Here is a 25,954-nt window from a genome sequence, read left to right on the forward strand (position 1 = left end):
AGTAATGAATGTTTGATGAGGTCACGGGAGTCCTAATCTGCTAGGACTGGTGTCCTCATAAGGGGGAAACACATGAAAGCTCTCTCCCTATGTCCCCTCTGGGGGCCCACAGAGAAGAGGTCATCTGAGGGCACAGTTGAAAAGATAGCGATCTACAGGTGAACAAGAAAAGGCTCACTGGAAACCAGCCTTGCTGGCACCTTGATCTGGAACTTCTGGCCTCCAGATCTATGAGAAAATACATTTCTGTCATTTAAACCCTGTGTTTGGTATAGCAGCCTGAGTAGACAAAAATATACTGACAAAGTCTTCTTTCAAGCTTTGGAGAAACTTTCTATACACTGTGCTCCATGCTTTTTGGGTCTAACCCTTCTCTCCAAAGCCGTTGGTAATATTTGAGCCAGAGAAGTCATAAATACTAGGAATGCTGGAATTGGATAGGGGATCAAGAACCATCTAACTCAGTATCCCCAGCTATGAAGAATTAACACACACAGACACACACACACAGAGACACACACACACACACACTACAAAGATGGTTATCCCACTTAATTTCATTGGTGATTTCTTGATACCCAAGCCCAAATGCCAGCTCCCCTTTGGAGTACTAACCTCACTATCTCCCTGTGACCTATCCACCTCCATGAAGACCCAGGACTTTATACCTCAACTCCTGCCAAGCTAATGGCAAAAGTATATGATTCAGTTCCTACCTCTCCTGCTTTATTCATGACCTCTTAAAGTCTAGAAACCCCATCCTCCTCTGCTTTCCAAAAAACAAAACAAAACCCACTGCTTCCTGGGAGCCTTTCAGATGTTTTTTACCTCTACAATCTACTGGAGGACAATGTACCAGAACCCCTGAGTGACCGTTAATGACTATTGGTCACATCGTATATGCTAGGTAGGACCCTATTCTGTGTTCTTAACAATCATGGCTTTGACTCGTAGCTGAAGGCGGACTTTAACTAGAGTCTATTGTGCAAGTACCTGAAGCAGGAAGTCCCTTGCCCAGTGAATGAGGCATGCAGACTTCCAGAGGTCTTGAGGTCCTCTCTTCAAATATACACATTCACTTTGAACAGTCGTGCCCTCCCTGAGGAAAAAGACGACCATCCAGAATCAGTGTGTAACCTCAGAGAGTTGCTGCTAGATTGCAGGCAGTGTTAGCGTCCTCCAGTTTGTTGGCCTCTCGGTGCTAAAAATCCCCGTTTCTATACACAAGCTTCCTCTCAAAATTCTAGCCAATTAATGGAAGCAACTGGGTAATTTTCTATCTATATAACAAAAGTCTAACGCTATGTATTTTGAAACAAACAATTTTGTTCTCTATTGGGTTTGCTATTTTAGTAGAATTATGTGTAAGAGAGGCAGTTAGAGCTTTTGATGTACAAATTTAAATTTGAACTTATTCTAATTTTGAACTTTGTTCTCTTCCCTCTCCCTGGAGAATTTCTTTCATGTCCTTTTTTTTTAAGATTTTATTTATATATTTGACAGAGAGACACAGCAAGAGAGGGAACAGAAGCAGAAAGAGTGGGAGAGGGAGAAGCAGGCTTCCCACCAAACAGGGAGCCCGATGTGGGTCTCAATCCCAGGACCATGGGATCATAACCTGAGCCTAAGACAGATGCTTAACAACTGAGCCACTCGGCAACCCTTGTTTCATGTTCTTAACAGAACTGAGAGTTTTTATATAGAATATGGATGGTCACCATGATTCTATGGTGCCTTGCTTTACCGAGATATAAAAGTATACAAGCATCAACTTTCAAAGGATTACCTCTAGCAAATTCTTATGTTTACCATAATGTTAATTTTTAAAATTTACTTGTTTAGATGCAGTACAAAAAATAGATGTTTGTCATTTTTGTAGCAAATTATTACTGGTTTTTCATTCATCTTTGAGAGTCCTGGTGAATATGTTTGGTTCCCCTTGAAGTACTGAAAAGAAGATACTAAAAACTATTTAGGGGTGACTGGGTTGTTCAGTCGGTTGAGTGGCTGCCTTCTGCTCAGGTCATGATCCCAGGATCCTGGGATCGAGTCCATCATCAGGCTCTCTACTGAGCAGAGAGCCTGATTATCCCTCTCCCTTTGCCTGAAGCTCTGCCTACTTGTGCTCTCTCTGTCAAATAAATAAATAAAATCTTTTTAAAAAATTGGAAGGGCTCCTCAGTCACTCTTTCCTACCATCCCCATTTGTACCTAAGGAAAGGCGGTGCAAACCTGGAGTGAGGATGCCAGCAGAAAAAGAAAGGGGAACTGGCTGAGAGACTAGAACTGAAGCTTCACCAAAGTATAGCCTTCCAGGAAGTAGAAAATGGGGTGTTTGCTTCCAGCTTGGAGAGTATGGGAGCTTGGGTAAAAGAAACAAGCAAAATCCCAATGATTATGAGGTTCAGGAGGAATGGGGTGGGGTACCCAGGTGACCAGTAGGTTACAAACCTTGATTCTACCCATTTTCGTTAAAAAGAAAAAAAAAAAAATACCCTGCAGTTCATCCTCTTCATCCCCCTCCCTCCTGCAAAGAGAGTAAAAAACAGTGACTCTCGAGGTACATAAAAATGAGTGAGACAGAAACCAACAATCACAAACGTTTCAGAAAAATCAAGTCACGGAAAAAAAAGAACAGCTTTAATATGTTTTATCCTTTCTTTCAAGAGAGAATATGCACCTAAGGGGGGAAAAAAGTGCTATACATTAACATCAATGTAATTAAATTAATCATAGGGATAAGCCAGAATATCTTATCATGAAATGAGAGCAGGCAGTTATGAAAATAATTAACCGAGATCTTGGAAATACAAATAGCAACCACAGTAAAAAGAAACCTTTCAAAGAGATGGGCTGAATAGCAGAATGAGCACTGCTTAAAACCAAACCAGAGAGATGGAATATCAAGCTAAGGAATTCTCTAAGAAGGCAACCCAAGGAAGAAAAAAGATAAAAGCTCTGAATGACAGGTAAGGAATTATAGAAGACAGACCTCAAAGTTTCAGCAGAGGTCTACAGACATCCCATTGGTTTGTCATCTTTCCTGCTTATCTTCTCAGCCAAAAGTAAAGCACCTCACCGCGGTTGGACTTTTTCCCAGTTATTGTTGGCTTCCGGCTTGGAGTCTCAAAGTGCTGGTTTGGGCCCCAGTTTTCCCCCGGGATTCCCCTACCAGCACCTGTGACTTCTTCAGACAGGCTCCTCAGGAAGCCCAGGACCACCAGCAGCTTCAGCGCTACCCAGTCCCTAGCACTGCGCCTCCTAAGCTAACACTTCGTTACACTCCACCCGTTGAGAGCCGGTCCGAGGCGACGCCCCAGGACTCAAATGAGTCCAGCCGCCAGATGCCAGTCCAGCAATGAGAAAGCGCCCGAGCTCCAGGAAGCCACGCGGAGACGCTGAGCCCCGAAGTCCCTGCATCACGGTCCCGCCCCTCCACGCAGACTCCGCCCCTTTATCGGACACGCTCCGTTGGAGCGCGGCGCCTTATGGGAGTTGTGGTCCCCGCGCGGCCGCGAGCCTCCTGAGGGAAGGCGGGGCTGGCAGCTGGAAGAACCCGGGACTACAGCAGTGGAGGACGCCTCCGCCTCCCCGGGGACTCTGGCTCCACGGCGGCCAATTAGGCAGGACCACGTGAGTCTCCAAAACAGGAGCAGTAGCCGGCTGGGCGCTTTCCCTTCGGTTCGCCGCCCTTCCCGCCCTCTCGCACTCCCTCACTCCCGCGAGCTTCCCCTCAGGTTTGGAACTGAGCCATTCAGCCCCGCACCTGCACAGCCGGGGCCAGGATTCGGCCCGGCGCGCCCAGACGTAGGGCTCTCCTCCAGCCGGTCGCCGGTGACCTCCTACCTCCCAGGCGCTTACCAGCCACACCTTCACGGGCCTGAGAACTTTGTCCAGGTAGTGCGGTGAACAGTCTAGGACTCACCAGCTTTGGGGTTTCTGTTTTATTTTGTTTTGGGGTTTTTTGTTTGTTTGTTTTTTGTCTCAGAGATCATTGTTCTTTGGTGTAGAGTTACTTGGAAACCATTGTTTCATCTATCTTGTCTGTTTCGGGGCATATTTCAGGCTAGACAATGAATCGAGTCCGTATTACTGTATCTTTGCTGGAAGCAGAAAGTAAGGGTGGCTTTTTTTTTGGATACTATCTTAAACATAATATGAAACCAACAGATCAGGATTCCAAACAATGCACCAGATTTCATGCCTAGTGCCTGCTGATGAAATGATCCGTTTAAGTGTTCGCTATATTTTCGGTACTGGGGCTGGTAACATCTAATTTTGTGCATTATACAGAATTCTATATACACACGGTAGCAATATTTTTCAGACCCCATACGGGGATGATTAGATTGCGATTCTTAGGCTTAATATTTAATAATTCATAGGAAGAGGCCTGCTCAGACACTACTCTAACTACACATTTATTGATTCTGGTAGAAAAATGGAGAAAACAAAAGAGTTAAGACTCCTTCCCTTAAAAATTGATGGTCCGTATGGTTTTTAAATTAAATACACTAAGATGTTATTTTCTTTTTAGAATCCTGTCCTTCACATCAATAATCTTTCACTACAGGTTCAGGTTACTTTATTACTAAAACACATATTGTTAAGAAAACAAAACCTGTCTCCCACTGAGTGTGAGCTAATGAGTCTAACAGCTACTCAGGTGATACCAAAAATCCATCATCATTCCTCATTCCCGAAGAAGATTCACTGCCTCTAATGGGGAACAATAACAAGGTCATTCTGGAGGTGGAATGCCTGGCAATGGTTCCTCACTGGTCTGTCAAGCTTCAAACAGGGAAAGAACTCCTTACTGTAAGATGCCAGGTTTCACCACTGTCCGAGCTGCTTTTCTTGTAGCCCCTACACAAGTTCTGGATCTTCTTCCTTCAAGGACTTCTCCCTCCAGCCCAGTTCTCAAGAGCTAAAGGTTGCTCAGCTCCCTTGCAACTCCCTGGTGCCAGCTTCAGGCACCGGTCCTTCAGGCAAAGTCCTTAGTGCCTCTCAGCACCCACTGCTCTCCTCTCCTGGTGGTCTCTCCAGAAGGGGTCGTTTCTAGCTCTTCTAGCAGGAGATGGGCACTTCCCATCTGCCCCTGTTGCCGGACCAACCTTACCTATCCTGCAGGGTCAGACCAGCCTGGCTTTTTATCTGTTGTTCTCTTCTGAGTGGTTAGTTTGTCGTAGACACCGTGCTTTGCTTTTGTCAGGACTCACCCTGGACTATCAAGAACTTCTTCTTGTGCCAGTGAAGCCCTAAGAAACATTCCTGTTGAGAGAACCAGGAACTCGAACAGATCATATTTATCTGAATGTTCTGTCCAAAATGAAAAATACTTACATTTCTGAGGAGCCTCAAGATCTCTGAGAAGGGAAGTTTCACCAACTCTGTCACGTAGTGGCGTCAACTCCGATTCTGTGTCGATTTTCCTACTTTCCCAGCTAGTAATTCTCTACCTCAGAAAGTCTACTCTCAACCGTTTCCTCTCTCAAAGGCCGTTGCTCTTCAAGTCTGCACATGGCACATGGTACATGGTGCCTGCTGGCAGTTGGCTACTGCCCTCTGTACCTTGGGTCTAACTGCTGCGGGGCGTCAAGACGAGAACATCTCTTGTTCTAAGACTTAAGATAGTTTGGGGCACATGGTAAGCAATAATCACTTTTTTTGTTGATCCAAGTGTTCGACCTTTCTTAATTATCCTAGTACCACAATTTACTTGTTCTAAGATTTGTCCTCCCGCCCCCCAATTTTAATATCTCTTAAGGTGGCACTCACCTTGTACTTGACGACATGTCCTAGTTTAACTGACAGCATTTCTCTTTCTTTTTTTTTTTTAAAGATTTTTTTTATTTATTTATTTGACAGAGAGAAATCACAAGAGAGGCAGGCAGAGAGAGAGGGGGAAGCAGGCTCCCCGCTGAGCAGAGAGCCCGACGCGGGACTCGATCCCAGGACCCTGAGATCATGACCTGAGCTGAAGGCAGCAGCTTAACCCACTGAGCCACCCAGGTGCCCAGCATTTCTCTTTCTTAGTCGAACATAAAATATAGTGCATCTTAGCCTTGATGAAAGCTAGGATGCAATTAAATATTATGGTTACGATTCTGCTATTTTAAATCCTCCGGTGGCTCCATCTGCCCCCACAGTGTAGTATCTCACCTCCTCAGCATAGTATACAAACCATCTCACCCCCACTGTTAACCCCGGGGCTCGGCCTCCATCCCCAGGCGATGCTGCCAGATCAGTTGTCAGTTGTCATGAACTTGCTGTAGTTTCCCAAATGCACTGTGCTGCCTCCTGGCACTTTGAAACTCGACACATTCATCCTCATTCTTCTGCTTTGCTTTTGTGTATCACCTCCCCTGAAAATCTGTTCCTAAGTGGCTTTTCCCAACTCCAACCTACCCTTGGCAGTCTTTTATCTCCTCTGGTAAAGCCTGTCACTCTGCACCACGGACATGCCCGTTGTCCCCCTGAGAAGAGAAAGCGGGCAGTGAGGGCCCCCGAGCATTTGCAGCTCTAGTGCAGAGCCCCATGCCTGGCTTGCAGGAAATGCCGGATCATGAAGACAAATGGAGATTATCCTCTGGCTAAAACCAGCTCTTCTTTGCCTACTGCAGGATCTGGATCAATAAATAGCAGCCGGTTATTGCTGTTTTTCTAGGGATTTTTTCCCCATATATTTCCCAGGTCTTTTTTTAAAAAAAGATATTATTTATTTATTTGACAGACAGAGATCTCAAGTAGATGGAGAGGCAGGCAGAGAGAGAGAGAGAGGAGGAAGCAGACTCCCCCATTGAGCAGAGAGCCTAATGCCGGGCTCGATCCTAGGACCCTGAGATCATGACCTGAGCCACTGAGCCATCCAGGTGCCCCATCTTTACTCTTTTTATATCACTTTAATTCAGGCTTCAACCACTTCCTAGTCAGATCAGGTGAAAGCATTTTCCTTCCCGTACCCTTGATGTGTTTCATACCCAGTAATTTTTAGTCAACGTGGATTTGCTGCATCAAAAGTTCCTTCTTCAAATATAAATATGTAAATATATTGATCAAGTCACTCGCATGTCTTAGGAACATGTCATACCTTTAGTAGCAAACTTGAAATCTTGGCCATTGGTTTTGATTTTTGTTTTGGATTGATTTGGTTTGGTTTTTATAATTTTAAAAATCTCTCCAGCCCTTGGCTCTGTCTGACCTGATTGCTTTCAGCTGTTTCTGCAACAAAATTGTCCAGGCAGCAAGAACTCTCATTGTTGTCAGTGGCGCCCCCTTCTGAACACTTTGTTAGTTAAAAAACATTTTTTTTTTTTTGCTATGGTAAATGTGTAACAACAATGAGGTATTTCCAAGAGGTAAATCACAGATAAATTTCTCTAAGGGTGGGGTGAGGGTTACTCAAAAAGGAACTTTACAAGACTTTTAAAGATATTGATAATCATTATAACTTAATGTGACTTATTGTTACTGTGCTCTTAACTGGTCTAACACTTGTTGGCTTCCAAGAAAGACTAACATGGTTCTAGATGGTTCTCGCGGCATTCTAGCCCATGAGGCAGGGATTCTAGCCACTGGCTGTGCAAGGCATGAGGCCTGTTCGTGATTCTGTTTCTTCCTCTGCAGAATGGGCCCCCAGGTCCTTTCTACCCAAATAAATAATGTGGTGATTCTCTCAGTGAGTTATACTTTTGGTTTAAACAGCCAACTGTCTCTTAAAAGGACTTTTTTAAAAGCCTTTTTTTTAAAAAAAAAAAGTCCTTTTAAAAAATCTTCTTTTTTCTTTTTTTTTTTTTTTTAAAGATTTTATTTATTTATTTGACAGAGAGAAATCACAACAAGGCAGAGAGGCAGGCAGAGAGAGAGAGAGAGAGGGAAGCAGGCTCCCTGCTGAGCAGAGAGCCCGATGCGGGACTCGATCCCAGGACCCTGAGATCATGACCTGAGCCGAAGGCAGTGGCTTAACCCACTGAGCCACCCAGGCGCCCCAATCTTCTTTTTTTCTTAATCCCATATATTTACTCCGATCCTGGAACTTTGTCATTTTGACCTTCTCTGCTGATTAAAATATTCTCTCCAAACTGTCAGTTATTTACAGGTACTTGCACTGTAGACATTCTTTACATATTTTTTTAAAAGTCCATTCACGATCCTTAGTGAAAATCTCAGGAATCTGAAAGACTACCATTTGCTATTCATCGAATAGTTCCTGAGTCTCCACTAAGTGACAGGGCTTCAGAGAAAGTGAGCTGACAAGAGATGTAGGCTTTTTTCCACTTTCTGCTACCGTATTCATTTCTTTGTTACTCAGAGGAGGCTTCTTTGTAGAAACATATTATCTGATCTTTTAAAAATCATAAAACTGAATTTAAATTCTGTTCCTTCATTCCCCACAACCCTTATAAAGCCAAGAAGTATTGGATGGGAAATAATTTTGTTCTATTTTTTAAGAGCCCATAGATGGCATTTTTTAAGGTTGTGTTTTTGAGTTTTCTTCACTATTTATGTTACTTCTGCTTTCACAGATAAACAATTGCTAATGACAATGTGAACTTCCTACAAATGTACAATCAAAATCCCAAGTACACATTACTCAAGCTTTTCATTCCCTTTAAACATTATTTCCCTCTTGATATGCATTCTTGTTTTGTATTGTCTTGCATTATAAAGTTTTTTTTTTTTTAACGGACTGTATTTTTTAGAGTAGTTTGGGGATCAAAGTAAAATTCCCTTTCCCCACATACACACAGCCTTCCCCCACATACACACAGCCTTCCCCATTATCAACATCCTATACCATGGTGATAATTTGTCACCTTCACTGACCCTACACTGACACATCATTATCACCCCAAAGTCCAGAGTTTACATTAGAGTTCAATCTTGGTGGAGCGTCTGGGTGGCTCAGTGGGTGAGGCCTCTGCCTTCGGCTCAGGTCATGATCTCACCGTCCTCTGATCCAGCCCCAGATCAGGCTCTCTGCTCAGCAGGAAGTCTGCTTTCCCCCCACCCCTGCTTTCTCCGCCTGCCTCTCTGCCTGCTTGTGATCTCTGTCTGTCAAATAAATAAATAAAATCTTGAGGGGAAAAAAAAACTATTCTCATAGAGTTCACTCTTGGTATAGTACCTTCTATGCATTTTGACAACTGTGTAGCAATATGTACCTAAAATATCATACATATCATACAGAATGGTTTCGCTGCCCTAAAAATCCTCTGTGCTCTGCCTATTCATCCTCCTCCTCCCCTAACTGCTACAAACCACTGACGTTTATACCATTTGCATAGTTCTGTCTTTTCTAGAAGGTCATATATAGTTGGAACTACACAACATGTAGCTTTTTCATATTGATTTCTTTCACTTATTACAATGAATTTTAAGTTTCTTCCATGTCTTTTCATTGCTTGATAGCTATTTCTTTCTATTGCTGAATCATATCCCATTGTCTCAATGGACCACAGTTTATCTATCCATTCTCCTCCTGAAGGACATCTTGGTTGCTTCCAACTTTTGGCACTTATGGGTAAAGCTGTTATAAACATCTGTATGCAGGTTTTTGTGTGCACAATGTTTTCAGCTCTTTTGGGTGAGTACCAAGGAGCACGGTTGCTGGATCATATGGTAAGAATATGTTTAGTTTTGTAAGAAACTGCCCAACTGTCTTCCAAAGTGGTTGCACCATTTTGGTGTTCTCACCAGAATGAATGAGAGTTTCTCTTGTTCCTCATCGTCAAAAGCATTTTATGTTGTCAGTATTTTGGATTTTAGCCATTCTAATAGATGTGTAGTGATAGATCATTGTTGTTTTAATTTACAATTCCTTAATTATACATGCTGTGGATCTTTTCATATCCTTATTGCCATCTCTATATCTTCTTCAGTGAGGTATCTGTTCCAGTCCTTTGCCAATTTTTCAATCAGGTTGTTCATTTTCTTATGTTTGAGTTTTAGTATCTCATATATTTTTAATAACAGTCCTCTATCAGATATGTCTTTTGCAAATATTTTTTCTCCCAGTGTGTGGCTTATCTTTTTATTTTCTTGACAATGTCTTTTGTGAAGCAGAAGCCTTCAGTTTTAATGAAGCCCAGCTTATTGATATTTTCTTTCATGGAACGTGCCTTTGGTGTATATCTAAAAAAAAATCATTGCCATATCCAAGGTCATTTAGGTTTTCTCCAGTGTTGTCATCTGTTGTATAATTGGATTTATATTTAGGTCTATGATCCATTTTGAATTAATTTTGAAGGGTGTAAGGGCTCTGTCTAGATTTTTTTTTTAAGATTTTATTTATTCATTTGACTGGGGCGCCTGGGTGGCTCAGTGGGTTAAGCCGCTGCCTTCGGCTCAGGTCATGATCTCAGGGTCCTGGGATCGAGTCCCGCGTCAGGCTCTCTGCTCAGCAGGGAGCCTGCTTACCTCTCTCTCTCTCTCTGCCTGCCTCTCTGTCTACTTGTGATCTCTCTCTGTCAAATAAATAAAAAATAAAAATCTTAAAAAAAAAAAAGATTTTATTTATTCATTTGACAGAGAGATCACAAGTAGGCAGAGGCAGGCAGAGAGAGAGGGGGAAGTAGGCTCCCTGCCGAGCAGAAAGCCTGATGCGGGGCTCGATCCCAGGACCTTGAGATCATGACCTGAGCTGAAGGCAGAGGCTTAACCCACTGAGCCACCAAGGTGCCCCTAGATTTTTTTTTTTTTTAATATATGTGGATATCCAGTTGTTCCAGCACCATTTGTTGAAAAGAATATTTTTGCTTCTTTGTCAAAGATCAGTTGACTATATGACTATATTTATGTAGGTATATTTATGGGCTTATTTATTCTGTTTCATCGATCTACTTGTCTATTTTTTGCCAATCATACTGTCTTGATCGCTGTAGCTTTGTAGGAAGTCTTGAAGTTGATTTTTATCAGTAAGACTTTGCTCTTCTTCAGTATTGTGTTGGTTATTCTGAGTCTTTGACATCTCCACATGAAATATAGAATCAGTTTGTTGATATCCACAAAATAACTTTTTGGAACTTTTATTGGGATTCTGTTGAGTCTATAGATCAAGGTGAGAATAACTGACATTGTGACAATATTGAGTCTTCCTATCCATGAACATGGAATATCTCTTCATTTATTTAGTTGTTCTGACTTCTTACCTTTGGGTTTTATAATTTTCCTCATAAAGATGTTATAAATATTTTGTTAGATTTATAACTAAGTATTTCATTTTAGGGGTGCTAATGTAAATGGTATTGTGTTTTTAATTTCAAATTCCATTTTTTCATTGCTAGTATACAGGAGAGTAATTGACTTTTGTATATTAATCTTGTATACTGGAACCTTGCAATAATTGCTTATTATTTCCAGGAATTTTTTGATAGTTTTGTTCCCTACATAAATGATCATGTCACTTACAAACAAAGAGTTTTATTTCATCCTTCCCAATCAGCATAATTTTTATTTCCTTTTTCTTTGTCTTATTACATTACATAAGACCTCCAATATGGTGTTGAGAAGGAACACTCTTGTCTTGTTCCTAATCTAGCAGGAAAACTTATAGTTTCTCACCATTAAGTGTAATGTTAATTATGGGGGATTTTTTTGTATATGTTCTTTATCAAGAATGTGTATTCTGTTGTGGTTGAATGAAATAGTTGATAAATGTTGACTAGGTCCACTTGACATATGGTGTTCAACTATGTCCTTACTGGTTTTCTACTGGTTCTGCCCATTTCTTTTTTTTTCCTGATTTTATTTATATTTATTTACTTGAGAGAATGAATGAGAAGGGAGAAGTCAGAGGGAGAAGCAGACTCCCTACTGAGCAGGGAGCCCCATGTGGGACTCGATCCTGGGACTCCATCCTGGGACTCCAGGATCATGCCCTGAGCCAAAGGCAGTTGCTTAACCAACTGAAACATCCAGGTACCCAGATCCACCCATTTCTGACAGAGGGTGTTGAATTCTTCAGCTGTAATAATGAATTCATCTATTTCTCCCTGTAGTTCTAGTAGTTTTTGCCTCAGGCATTTTGACGTCTGTTGTTAGACATATATATATTAAGAGTTGTTAAGTCTCCTTGGAAAATTGACTGCTTTATTATTATGTAATGCCCCTCTTTATCTCTGAAAACTTTCTTTGCTCTGGAGTCTGCTCTGTCAGGAATTAATATAGCTATTCCTACTTTCTTTTTATTAGTGTTAACATGGTATATATCTCTCCATCCCTTTACTTTTAATTTCTATATGTGCCTTTATATTTAAAATAAGTTTCTTTTTTTAAGATTTTATTTTTTTGAGAGAGAGAGATGAATGAGGGGAGGAGCTGAGGGAGAAGGAAAAGCCGACCACCCACTGAGCAGGGAGCCTGATACAGGGCTCAATTCCATTACCCCAAGATCGTGACCTGAACTGAAGGCAGATGCTTAATCAACTGAGCTATCTAGGCACCCCTAAAATAAGTTTCTTATAGATAAAATATAGTTAGTTATTGTTTTTTGATTCACTCTAATAATCTCTGTCTTTTAGTTGGTATATTTAGACAATTAACATTTGAAGTGATTATTGATATTTTTGGATTGATACCTACCATAGTTGTTACCATTTTCCATTTAGTGCCTTTGTTCTTTGTTCCTGTTTTTATCTTTCTCTCCCTTTGTAGTTTTGTTTTTTTTTAAGATTTTATTTATTTATTTATCAGAGAGAGAGCACGAGCAGGGGGAGCAGCAGGCAGAGCAGGCAGAGGGAGAAACAGGCTCCCTGCTCATCAAGGAGCCTGATGTGGGACTCGATCCCAGAACCCTGGGATCATGACCTGAGCCCAAGGCAGATGCTTAACCAACTGAGCCACCCAGGTGCCCCACCTTTTGTAGTTTTATTTTTTTATTTTTATTTTTTCCTTTTGTAGTTTCAATTGAGCATTTTATGGGATTCCATTTTCTTTTCTTTTGTAGAATATCTGTTACATTACTTTTTTAAAAAAACCTTTCTTAGTGGCTGTCCTAGACTTGTACAATATAATAATACAAGCCACTTTCAAATAATGCAAGTAGTGCAAGTACCTTATAATAACATAAGTAATCCCATTCCTCCCTTGTATCATTGCTGTTACTCATTTCACTTATACAATAAGCATACTAAACATATATATGTACATAAGCACACATAATTAAGTACATTGTTGCTATTATTATTTTCAACAAATTATTGTTAGATCAACTAAAAGTAAGAAAAATAAAAGCTTATTTTACCTTGATGTATTGCTTCTCTGATGGTCTTCCTTTCTTTATGTAGGTCTGAGTTTTTTCCTTCTAAAGAACTTCTTTTAACATTTCTTGTAAGGCAGGTCCACTAGCAATTAATTCCCTCAATTTTTGTTAATTTGAGAAAACATTTACTTTTCTTTCACTTTTGGAGGTTAAGTTTTCAGGGTGCAGAATTCAGGTTAGCATTTTTTTTTCCCTCTCAACACTAAATATTTCACTTCACTGTCTTCTTGTTTGCCTGGTTCCTGAGCAGAAGTTGGATGTAATTCTTACCTTTATTCCTCTATAGTAAGGTGTTTTTATTCTCCGGCTTATTTTTCCTTTATCATTGCTTTTTTGAAGTTTGAATATATTATGCTTAGGTGTAGTTTTGTTTGTCTTGGTTGGTTTTGGTTTTTGTCATTTATCCTGCTTGGTGTTCTCTGAGAGTCCTGGATCTATGGGTTGGTCTCTGATATTAATTTAGGAAAACTCTCAGTCATTATCACTTCAAATACTTCTTTTGTTTCTTTCCCTCTTCTTCTGATATTCCCATTACATGTATGTTAAAACTTGTAGCTACGTTTCAGTTCCAGAATATTTTGTTCTAGTTTCTTTTTCTATCTTCTTTACCTTTTCTCTTCCATTCTGAAATTTTCTACTGTTTTATTCTGAAGCTCTGAATTTTTCTCCTCAGCCATATCCCATCTGCTAATGAGCCCATCAGACGCATTCTTTATTTCTGCTACAGTGTTTTTTTTCCCCTAGCATTTAAAAAATTTTTCTTTTGAGAATTTACTTCTTCCTACTTAAGTTGTCAATCCATTCTTGCCTGCTGTCTACTTTACCCATTAGAGCCCATACCATATTGATCAGAGTTTTCAGTTCTCTGGATGATAATTCCAACAATCTTGCTATATCTGAGGCCGGTTCCAGTGCTGTTTCTTCAAATTGTGTTGCCTTTTTAGTATGCCTTGTAATTTTTTCTTGATAGCCAGACTTGACATACCAGGTAAAAGGAACTGCGGCACATAGGCCTTCAATACGCCAGCCTTTAGTAATGTGGTGGTGAGTGCTAGGGAGAGGAAGCATTCTGTATTCCTATTATTTGGTTTCAGTCTTCTGGTGAGTCTGTGTCTCTGGACTGCGAACCTCACAAATGCTTCTCAGTCCACTCTCGCCCCGAGATGAGACAAAATTGCTAGAGTGGGTTGGAGTTGGGTCTTTCCTTTACCCCATGTGGAAGGTGAGAGCCAGCCAAGGTTGGACATTTCCTTCCTCCGGGTTGGTTAGGCTGTGATAAAACCCCAGTAGTTTAGACTCTGGTAGAATAGTTCCTCTGAGGGGGAAGCCTTTTTCATAACAGAATGCTCTGAGTATTTCAAAATGATTCCATTTCTCTTCTTGCTACTGATAGTCATTGTGAGAACCTGGTCAAACTTATGAGGTAAAATTCCTAAAAATGTGTGGTTCCCCGTCCCCCCATCCCCCGAAGTTTTTATTTTTATTTATTTATTTTTTTAATATTTTATTTATCTGACAGAGAGAAATCACAACTAGGCAGGCAGAGAGGAGGAAGCAGGCTCCCCGCGGAGCAGAGAGCCCTATGCAGGGCTCGATCCCAGGACCCTGGGATCATGACCTGAGCCGAAGGCAGAGGCTTTAACCCACTGAGCCACCCACGTGCCCCAACCCCGAAGTTTTTATTTCTCAGAAATCCACACTGAGGCTTCAGCAATTGAACAATTACAGTTCAGGTTTTCCTGCCTTCCTACGAATTCCAGTGAAGGTTTCTGTGTGTGGCTTTCCGTTCTGTTAGACTGTAATCTTCTATACAGGCCTGTTGGTTTCTCCAATGAGAAGGCAGTGGTTTGGCTGTGACCCCACTTCTCTGATGGATCTAAGGAGGGCTATTGACTTTCCAGTTTGTTGAGTTTTTACTTGCTGTCAGGGAGGAGTGGTGATGACTTTTAGGCTCCATGCTGGCCATTATAAAGTTTTAAGTATTTGAAAGCAAAATAATGATTTTATTGTTATATCAGTATACTTTTGTGATCATCATTAATGTATCATAATTCAACCAGTCTATTATTGAACACTTAGGTGCATCTACTCTTCCTTTATTTCTTAGTTATACTTCAGCTGAAATGATTATCTTCACGGACTTGAAATTATTCTTCTTTGGATTATTTTCCTTTTATATCCAAGTTCACATCTATAAATCCCAATCCCAAAATCTATTAAGAAAATGACTATAATATTCATGATTGATTGGATCTTTTGGTTGGGAAAGGAGGATGGGGGAGGAGAGAGTTGAGGATTAGTCCTCTTTCAACACTTTCAAATCTTTGCACTGATTGAAATGGAAAATGTCTGAGTATCATAAGGAGTTGCCTGTTGAAACAAGTTAAGTGACAACCCATTCTCTCAACTGAATAAGTAAGGAGTCCTTGGGGCTCCTGGGTGACTCAGTCAGTTAAGCGGCTGCCTTCGGCTCAGGTCATGATCCCAGGGTCCTGGGATTGAGCCCCACGTTGGGCTCTCTGCTCAGCGGTGAGCCTGTTTCTCCCCTCCCTCTGCTTGTCTCTCTGTATTCTGTCTGTCAAATAAATAAAATCTTAAAAAAAAAAAAAAAAGGAAGAAGAAGAAGTAAAGAGTCCTGAAACTGAGAAAGCTTGTATGGAAATGCTGGTGATGTGCATTTCTAAAATGCAGGTTCTCAATAATCACAAAAGGAAGGTCAATTAAATTCTGTTAACCTATGAGAAATTGTATTCTACAATGTGCAACTTAAGCTTCCCCTTCTGTTCAACGGAATTAAATTTTTCTCCATGCTAATTATGTCAACTGTAACTTAGTGATAAAAAAGTACACGTTTCAGACACATAAATGTCACCAGAACTCTCAAAAGGCAGCTTTTGCCTTATATTATCCTGTTATGTATAATGTCTTGTCTATCATAAAAATAAAATTGGCTTTTCAATTAAAAAAAAAAAAAAAAGTACACGTTTCTTCCCCTGAAACTGCTGGAACAGATGTTGGTTTGAGATGGCTCACACATAGGTCCTCTGTACTTGTGTTTGCCTTTGGTGCCCTCTACCTTCCCTCTCGGTGCACTTCCTTGCTCCTCTTCATTATTTCCTCTCTTCCTAATGCTCCCCAATTCCCCAGAGAAAACCTGATTGGATAAAAATAATTGACAATAGCATGAAACTATTTGCCTTTTAAAAGAGATCAAAACAGTGTGACACAAAGGAATGGTTGGTATACAATCTCAGACAGGAAAAGTCTCAAATCATTTCAAATATGCTAACCACCACTTAATTGTGTAAAATGGATAAAAAATCAGTTATTACATTCATATTTATGTCATAGTCTGTGCATGTCCCTTGTTGGGTATTGGATATTTTTGTATTTCTATATTTTATATTTGTGTTTATTGAGCTTTTCAGGATGCAGCTAAGTTACTTGAAAAGAGTTTGATCCTTTTGGGTCTTGCTTTTAAGATTTGTTGGGTGGAAATGGGGCAGTGCTCAATCAGTCCAGAGATAATTATTCTCCTAATTCTTCTCCACTACTGAGGCAAGACTCTTGTGTGTACTCTGCCAAATTCCCATGAAATAGGTTTTTCTAGTCCCTTTGGTAGGACTAAGCACTATTCGTGGCTCTGAGTGAGCACCACTCATTGTCCCCTCTAACTCTCTGACATAGTCCCTCTAATCATCCTTTCTCCAACTCTGGGTCATTTCCAACATGAATGCCTCCATCAGTAAATGTTATGTTGAGTAGTCAAGAGGGACATTCCATGGATCTCTGAGGAACCTTCTGTGAAGTCTCTACAGCATTCTGTCCTGTGACGTCTAGCTACATCTCTTCACATCAGGGAGTCATAGGGATTTGTCTGTGTTCCCCCTCTCTGCACTGCAACTGGGAAATTCCCTTAAGACAGTAAGCGGGGACAATTATAGGAATCATCTTGCTTATATCCTGGCTCTTAGAAATCACTGACGTTTTTTTATCTGCTGTGTAGTGCCTTAAAAACTCTTGTTTCATATATTTTACTTGAGGTTTTTGTTCTTATTTCAGGCAGAAGGGTAAATCTGGTTCCTGTTACTCTACCTTGGTCATAAGGCAAAGTTGACATATATCCTTTTTTTTTTAAATCGTACATGTGGTTATAGAGAACATAGATTGGCTTGTGTCTACCCCTCATATCACTGTGCAACTTGTTTTTTTCATTTAAAAAATTTTTAGCTTATTTTTGGTAACTTCTATAAAATATTATATTGCGTGATTATATATTTATTCATCCTCCTATTGGTTGCCATTTATGTTGTTTCTAATATTTGCTATTACAAACAATGCTGCAACCAACATTCTTCTGCGTGCCTCCTTGTATCACATGTAACGGATATCTTAGGTCAATTTTAGCTAATTTAGCAATTTTAGGCCAGATGTGACCTTTATCACTTTACATTCCCACACTGTATGAAGACCTGTTTCTTTGCAATTTTGCCCATATTTGATATCAGGAAGCTTTTAAGGTTTTGCTAATCTGCTAGCTCACTAATACTTTAATTTGTATTTCTCTTATTTTTTTTAAGGATTTTATTTATTTATTTGACAGAGATCACAAGTAGGCAGAGAGGCAGGCAGAGAGAGAGGAAGGGAACCAGGCTCCCCGCTAAGCAAAGAGCCCGATGTGGGGCTCAATTCCAGGACCCTGGGATCATGACCTGAGCCAAAGGCAGAGGCTTTAACCCACTGAGCCACCCAGGTGCCCTAGTATTTCTCTTATTTTTATAAGGTTGAGCACCTTATCATATTTTTTTGGTCATTTTGGTTTCTCCTAGGAATTTTCTACTTAGTTTTTATCTAACCTTATATTATTTTTTAACATACTTTAATTTGTTTAAATGAATACTGAAAACTTTTGATCCTGACCTTTTATTTTATATACATAAATATAATATTATATACTATTCTATTTTATAATTAGAAATATAAATATTTTAGGGGCACCTGGGTGGCAGAGCAAGCAGAATCCTTGCTGAGCACAGAGCCTGAGGTGGGGCTTACCACACAGACCCATGAGGTCATGACTTGAGCAGAAACCAAGAGTTGGGCCCTTAACCGGCTGAACCACCCAGATGCCCCTCACCATTTAAATGTCTGTCATACAGCAAATTACCAAAAGACACAAGAGTCTGTGCTTGAATTTTCTGCTCCCATTAGTCTTTTTTTACACCAACTGTTTTAATTACTGTTGCTTTATAATATCTTGCTATCTTGTAGGGTAAATCTCCCCTTTTTGTTATTCTTTCTCAAAATTCTCTTATTCACCCTCTCATATACATTTGCAACCAGTTTCATGTTCTAAGAAAATTTATTAGCTTGATTGGGTTTTATTAACTTGATAGATTCATTAGGGAATCATGAGTGTCTTTATAATATTGAAGCCTCTTTTTTTTTTTTTTTTTTTTTAGATTTTTATTTATTTGTTAGAGAGAGAGCACGAGCTGGGGGATGGGGGTAAGAGGAAGAGGGAGAAGCAGACTGAGCCGGGTGCCTGCTCCCAGGCTAGATCCCAGGGCACTGGGATCATGACCTGAGCCAAAGGCAGATGCTTAATATACTGAGCCACCCAGGGGCCTCAATATTGATGCTTCTTGCCTATTAACCTGGTACAGCTTTCTCTTTAGTCAGAGTTCCTTTTTATGGCTTTCAGGAAAGCTCTGTAGTTCTTCCAATTTTTTTTTTTTAAGATTTACTTATTATTTTAAAGGCGGAGGCAGAGGAAGAAAGAGTCCCAAGCAGACTCTGTGCTGAGCACAGAGCCCTTTGTGGGGGTCCCTGTTCAGCAGGGAGCCTGCTTCTCTCTCTCTCTCTCTCTGCCTGTCTCTCTGCCTGCTTGTATTCTCTCTCTCTGTGTCAAATAAATAAATAAAATCTTAAAAAAAAAAAAAAAGGCAACCAAAAAACATTTACAGTTTTCAGACAGGAGTTTCCCTCACGTTCGGATAAGGATGCAAATTCAACTCTGTAATAAATTACAGTGCATCGTAAAGATTAAATGCACTCAGGGATTGCCTTCTCTCCTCCCTCCACCCTATCCTACACACAGCTGCCCGACTAATCCTCCAAAAACACCAATTTTCGTGTGCTGCTTTTCAAAACTAGCTTCCTGGCTTCCTGTTGGCTGAAAAAAATAGTCTCAAATGCTTTTGTCTAGCATTCAGGGCTCTCTGTGATGGGCACCCTGGCCAACACATCACTCTGCTTATTTGTTCCACCACACGCAAGTGGATCTCGGGCTAGTTATTCAGAGACCCACCTCCTCCCCCACCCAGCAAAGGTCTCGTGCACTCCTAAACTCACGGCTCACTCAGTGATGTTCTCAAAGGCCATTAGTGGGTCACATGCCAACTGCTAGAGTCAGGAGCCAGGTGAAGTTGCCGCTGCCTAACTGCATGGACTGGAAGTGGGAACGTTGATTCTCCAGGAGAAAACTGGGCATTGTTATGAGAAGGCAGACAGCAAAACCACCCAGGTCCCCTGTGACTGCTTTAACACACTCTGGACAAAATTTAAGGAGACAAGCGAACGTATTAACTCCCACTTAGGCTGTAGCAAGCAAATGCAACTGAGGGAAGGCATTGTCTCGTTCTGGAACAAACCATTTAGCTCTAGCTACTTTTATATATAGATCAGACCCTGTCCAGGAGCCCACTTAGCTGGCTTCATTTGTATACAATGTCCATACCCTCAAGAATATTAACATTTTATCTCAGATTGCATTAATTTAAATTACAACGAAAATGGTGTAAAATGAACTAAAACACCATATTCTGTGATGAATCAAATGAAATACATTTTCAGTTGCTGTTTTCCCCATTTAAAGATAAAATTTATAACTGTCATTATTTGTGAAAAGACACAAGACCAACAGTTTGTGTGTATATGTGTTTTGTTTTTTGGGTTTTGGTTTTTTTCTTCCCCTTAAGGCTATAGCCATATTGTCACTAATAAAGATCTCAAATTTGCCTGGAAGCTTCCATGGCAAATTGTCAGTCTGAGGGTAGTCACCACCCAGCCAAATGGCTTTATACATCATCAGTGCCTTTCTTCCACACACATTCTCTTCCTGGTTTAAACATTAGTTACCCAGGTTCTACACTGACACAGTATTTGCAAATCTCTCCTGTCCGTAAACTCCTAAAAGTTGGGGACCTGTCACTTTGGTTTCCCCAGGGCTTGACATTTTATTTAGTGCTTGGGGGGCAATGGGCAGTTCAAGAAGTTTGTTAATACTATCACTCAATGTATTGATCCATGCTATGCACCAACAGTGTAATAAATATTGTTCATTTCTTGTAACAAAGGCAGTAGGAACTTCTCCCAAGGGACAGAATTCCAAGGACAGAATGAAGGCAGGAAGGGAGCTGGTATATTTGTACCTACTTTGTGAGAGACACTGGCTTAGGCATTTTTATATATACATTGTGCCACTGAACTGTCACAATCCTGCAAATTCTTACACGCTTGGGTTTATATATAGCAAGTTTAGTAAGCCACCGAAATTCACAGTGACAGGCCCGTGAGTCAAATCCAGCATGCTTGACTCCATGATTGTGAAGTCCACTAGCCCCATATATCATGAGTCTGAGATTCATGAGTATGTAGGTGCTATCAGGAAATGTCAAAAATGCCCATTTTGGGGACACATGGATGGCTCAGTTGGTTAATTGTCTACCTTCAGATCAGGTCATGATTCCAGCATCCTGGGCTCGAGTCCCCCATCAGGCTTCTTGCTTAGCCAGGAGCCTGCTTCCCACTCTGCCTGCCTCTCCCTCTGCTTGTGCTCTCTCTCTCTCTCTCTCTCTCTGACAAATGAATAAATAAAATCTTTTTTTAAAAATCTTGTAAAAAATGCCCATTTTAAAGAGTGTTTTAAGGGCGCCTGGGTAGCTCAGTGGGTTAAAGCCTCTGCCTTCAGCTTAGGTCATGACCCCAGGGTCCTGGGATCGAGCCTTGCATTGGGCTCCCTGCTCATCTGGGAGCCTGCTTCCTCTTCTCTCTCTCTGCCTACTTGTGATCTCTGTCTGTCAAATGAATAAATCTTTTTTTTTTTTTTTTTTCTTAAAGAGTGCTTTAAAACACTGGACAGCAATAGAAGCGAAAGCAGAATGACATAATGTAACAACAGATAGTTTATATGGGAGCCCTTTGGGTACTCTAGTGGATGAATGTTTTTATTTTTTATTTATTTATTTTTTTAAAGATTTTATTTATTTATTTGACAGACAGAGATCACAAGTAGACAGAGAGGCAGGCAGAGAGGAGGAAGCAGGCTCCCCGCTGAGCAGAGAGCCCGATGCGGGGCTCCATCCCAGGACCCTGAGATCATGACCCGAGCTGAAGGCAGAGGCTTTAACCCACTGAGCCACCCAGGCGCCCCGGATGAATGTTTTTAAATTAGTTTTTCGTAAACTGCAAAAAATGAAAAGCACTCCCATTTATAGTGTACACTTTATAGTTCACAAAGCACGTGGCAACAATAAAGATAATGATGGGTTACGGTTACAATTCATAGAAAAGGAGGTACAGGGAAATTGAATGAAAGGGAATAACAAAGTAGGTCCATAAGTCAATCTTTCTTGTAAAAAAAATTAACCCGAAAGTGCATTTCTGCCACCTCTCTCCTGTTTGATATGATAAAGAATGACCACGATACATGAATTAGAGTTAAGGGTTTTGAAAAGCAAAACAGCTTTATACCAACACTTGAGCTTTTGTTGCTAACAAGATAGCTCGAGGTTCCTGACAACCAACTTCACAAATAATTCCATCTTCATGAGAAGTCAGAAAGAACCACAAACCAAACCTCAAAATAGATTCAAAGAGAAAATACTCTTAAAAAAAATTTCCTTCCTATCAGAAGCAGACCAAAGGGAAGTTTATCCTCCCACTAACAAATTCCCCAGAAAGCTTCATCTAAAAGGTTGTACTTTCTTCAGACACCCGGCAGGACCTTCTTCTCTGGGTCTGGTATTTCTTCAATGGTCTATTCCAGAGAATAAGACACTAAACTACAGAGCGCCATGGGCCTCAGAACCACGAAAGAGATGATGAGGGGCACAAAGCAAGCCTCTGGTCACCAAGAGGGTACGTAGACGTTTGCTGTTTTTCTGCATTTTTCAAAGCTGAGTTTTTAGCTGGGGGCCACTCCTTTATGATAAATTGCTGATACCGTATAGTAAAAGCTATTATATGATCTTTTACAAACCATTTCCTGTCTTTGCATTCTCATGTGCCAAGGCAGACACGGATTATTTAAAACCTGAAGCGAGTGCTATTACATTTAAATTGCCTGTAACCTTCGTGTAACAGATTTATGATTGATGATAGATTTACTTAAAATATAACTTTTAAATATATGTTCTCGGTAAACGATTCCAACCTATGCTCACTTAAGTAACTGGTGCATAATCCCTTTTCAATTAAACCATAGTGCTGCTTTCCTTTTAAGGACCAATTCCGCGTTTCGGAGAGAACCCCAAGCTATTTTTCTAGAATGGCCGTATGCGTATGTATCAGGCGTCCTCTTTTCACTCCCTTTGTGGAGCACCTTCCCTGGAGGTCATGTAATAACCAATGACAAAAAAAAAAAAAACAAAACAAAACAAAAAAAAAACATCCAGATCGAAGTTATTCGCGTGTGCCATCATGCAACGGCACACCCTGCCTGAAGACGAGGAGACTGCTTAAATAGATCGCTGGCAGGCATCTCAGCCCAGGCCTGTGCTGGGGAAGATGGTTCCCGGCTTCGGGCGCGATTAGGAAGCCAGCAAAGCGACGGGAGAGTGCAGCCCGGGTTTAGGGCTGATGATCTTTTCGCAGCCAGGCCGCGCGCGGACACCCGCTGGGGTAGCCTGGGCGCCAGGCTGGGAGGCTGCCCGCAACCGGCGCTGGGGACGCTCCGAGCCCTCCGGGACTCCGCCCCGCGCCCCGGCCCAGGCCCGCGCCTCGGGAGGGAGGGGGGAGGCGGCGGCGCGGAGAAGGGGCTTCGCTAATTGCCGAAGCAGGAAGTGAGCTCGAGGAGGACGCGGCGGAGAGTCTGGGAGGAGGTGGAGGGACTGGCGGAGGAGGGGCGCGCAGCGCCGCGGTGCTGTGCTGCGGCCCCGTAGTGACTGCAGGACCCGCGGGACTCGCCTCCTGTGCGCTCCCGCGCTCCAGCCCAGTCCCCGAGGCCGCGCAGTCCCGCTCGGGCGCCCGGCTGCCCCTCCCCGCCCCATGGCTTCTCCGGACGACCCTCTGCGCGCAGGTAAAGTGACACCGCGCCGCGACCTCACCTGGAGGGGGAAGCGCGGGTCGCGAGCTCGCGGGGGTGTCGGGGCCCAGCCTCCCGCGACCCCCGGGGCACCGGGACCACCCCGGACACCGTGCCGCACCCGGGTCCGCACGGGGTCGGGCCGGGCACGGCGCCGAGCGAGGTGCCCCCCGCAAGCGCGCGCGCTAGCCCCCATCGTTCGGCACCCCCACGCGTGCCGAGGACCCCCCCTTCCCTCGTCTCGCGCGGTGGCCCGGCCGCTTTTGTTCTGGACTCGGGATCCCAGGTTGAAACTAGTCCCTCAAACCTCCCTGGCAGCAAGGAGCACAGGGAGGGATTCTTGGTTTTTCCTCCCTGGCTCTTCCTCTCTCCCCACTCACATGCCATCTCGCGTCTCTTTCCTCTCCTCATTTTCACTTTTATTAAATGGTTTTGTTCTGTATGTTGACCCGCAGAGCTATTTCATGAACGGATATAGAGCGGGAACCCACCTGTAGAGGCCTTTAATTAGAATGGTCTCTGGTTCTAGCCTCAATTTAGAATACTGCGTGTACCTGAGGACTGAGTCCAGATGTTTCTTTCATCTCTTACTTGAATTTGAAATCCTCCTCAGACTTCAACTTCCAGGATTTCTCTTGTCCTTGCTCTCCTACAGTCTTGGCGGGGATCCGCCGTGAGTGTTGAACACGGGAATGAATGAATGATACATACCCAGATCGCTGGGGCTTTTTCTTGTTTTGCTGAGGTTGGAAAGGCTAGGGAGAGACCCCCTGTATACAGATACAGAGCTGCATGCAATTGCTTAGATAATCGTGTTCCCCACTTAATTGCTTGGGCATTGAACATTCTGCCCTTAATCTGTGGCTTGAGCGGTTAAGAGGCGACAGTCTGAAAGTGAATCAGAAGATGGCTGAATCCGCATGGTGGTGGGCTGGATTTGGGAGATTTTCCTGGAGATTCAAAAGAAAGATCTCAATTCTTCCAGTGGGGAGTGGTAAACATTTTATTGATGGGAGATGGAAAATAAATTGTCTGGTTAACCTTTCCTTCCCCCTCAAAACCCATTATTTGAAAAAACAAAAAGGGAAGTGAAGGGAGAAATTCTCCCACTCCCATCCCCACTCACCTCCACAGCCACCTCCTCTTCCAAGAACCTAACGGACAAGGTGCCAAGAAGTGTTAAGCCAGATTTTACCAGCAGTGGTCTCAGATCTCATTCAAGGATCATGGTGAAGGGCATTCAAAGAGATCATGGGGGCACAGGGATCCAATGAAGGAGGACAAGTTTAAGGTTTGCCTGGTCCCCTAAAAATTAATGGCACCAGAGAAGATGAGGCTTGGGAACTATAGCTTAATGGATACAACGTGTAAAAAGCTTCAGTGAGTCATGGTGGGAAGAGGCCATCAGGGCAGCAAATACTGTCTTAGGTGATGTTTTTAATAGCACTACAGAGTCTAGATTTCCTGTGGTGGTGTTCTTGGCCAGCCCAGCCCCGCCAAAGTGGATACTCACAACCTGGAACGGAGGGTCTTGGAGATCCCAGCACGTGAGGAATGATGAGAGGGTGGAATGATAGGAGGTGTCCTTTGGAAGGACTGTCTCCTTGACTTTAAAAGGGAGAACCCAAATTTGTAGGTGAAATCTTTTTTGCTACAAAGAGGGCTGAGGCCTCCTAAGGTCGAGGTCTCCTTGTCACTTGCAAAGATGTCGAAGAGCATATTCAGACATTTCAAAGACGTCCTCATGTCCATCCGTTCCCACTCTGGAATTCTATCAATAAGGTGAGAGTTCCTCTAGTTTAAAAAAAAAGATCTAAAATGACTTCCGTTTCTCATGTAATTTCTGTAACCGCCAGGACACGCCCACCTACCCCTTCCAACACTGTAAGGAAGCCACAGATGATGCCAATTTCCAATGTGGAACTCGTTAAAGGCCATTTTCCTTTATATACCCCCCCCCAACCAAGTTCCCATGCTCCCTAAGCTGATTTCCTGCACTCACCTCCCACCTGGTGTGTTTACACCTGCACATGCCTTTTACCGACCCCTTTGCCAAAAGGCAGCCAGAGTGACCTTTCAAAGACCTATCAGTTCCTAGCATTTGTCTGATCTTCTAACTTCTTCTGCACTGATCTTCTAACAAATTCTCCGTCCTCCAAGGGCATCCATAGTCCTCCCATCCGTCTCTTCCTACCCCTCCAACTGATTGATGCCTGTTCTGCCCCGTCTCCCTGCCCTTCAACCACACTGCCTCCCTCTTCCTTTGGAGACCCCTCATGGCTCCTGCCTCCAAGCCTTCGCACAGGTGATTCCCACTGATGGGAAGACCCTCTTCCTCTCCCCCTCCGTCTCCCCACTCCAGTTACTCCCACTTATTTGTGAACTCA

The 25,954-nt window shown here is 42.3% G+C and overlaps 1 protein-coding gene across 5 annotated transcripts in view; it reads left to right on the plus strand.

Moving 5' to 3' along the window:
- Positions 1-25,954, plus strand: part of EDARADD (EDAR associated death domain) — a 100,667-nt gene that overhangs the window by 13,814 nt on the left and 60,899 nt on the right. Inside the window, exon 1 of one of the 5 annotated variants that reach the window (XM_046027564.1) lies at positions 3,550-3,633. The exons of 1 other annotated variant lie outside the window; for it this stretch is intronic. Coding sequence is in view for 2 of the 4 variants with exons in the window: in XM_046027561.1 (XP_045883517.1) it covers positions 22,339-22,402 (64 nt within the window). In the remaining 2 variants the exon portion in view is untranslated. Of the gene's footprint in view, positions 1-3,549; positions 3,898-22,268; positions 22,403-23,290; positions 23,562-25,954 lie in introns of those variants that run through there. 3 more of the 5 variants (XM_046027563.1, XM_046027561.1, XM_046027562.1) reach the window with 3 other exon arrangements.

The sequence above is a fragment of the Meles meles genome, chromosome 13, assembly GCF_922984935.1.
Source record: "Meles meles chromosome 13, mMelMel3.1 paternal haplotype, whole genome shotgun sequence".
NCBI classification, from domain to species: Eukaryota; Metazoa; Chordata; class Mammalia; order Carnivora; family Mustelidae; genus Meles; species Meles meles.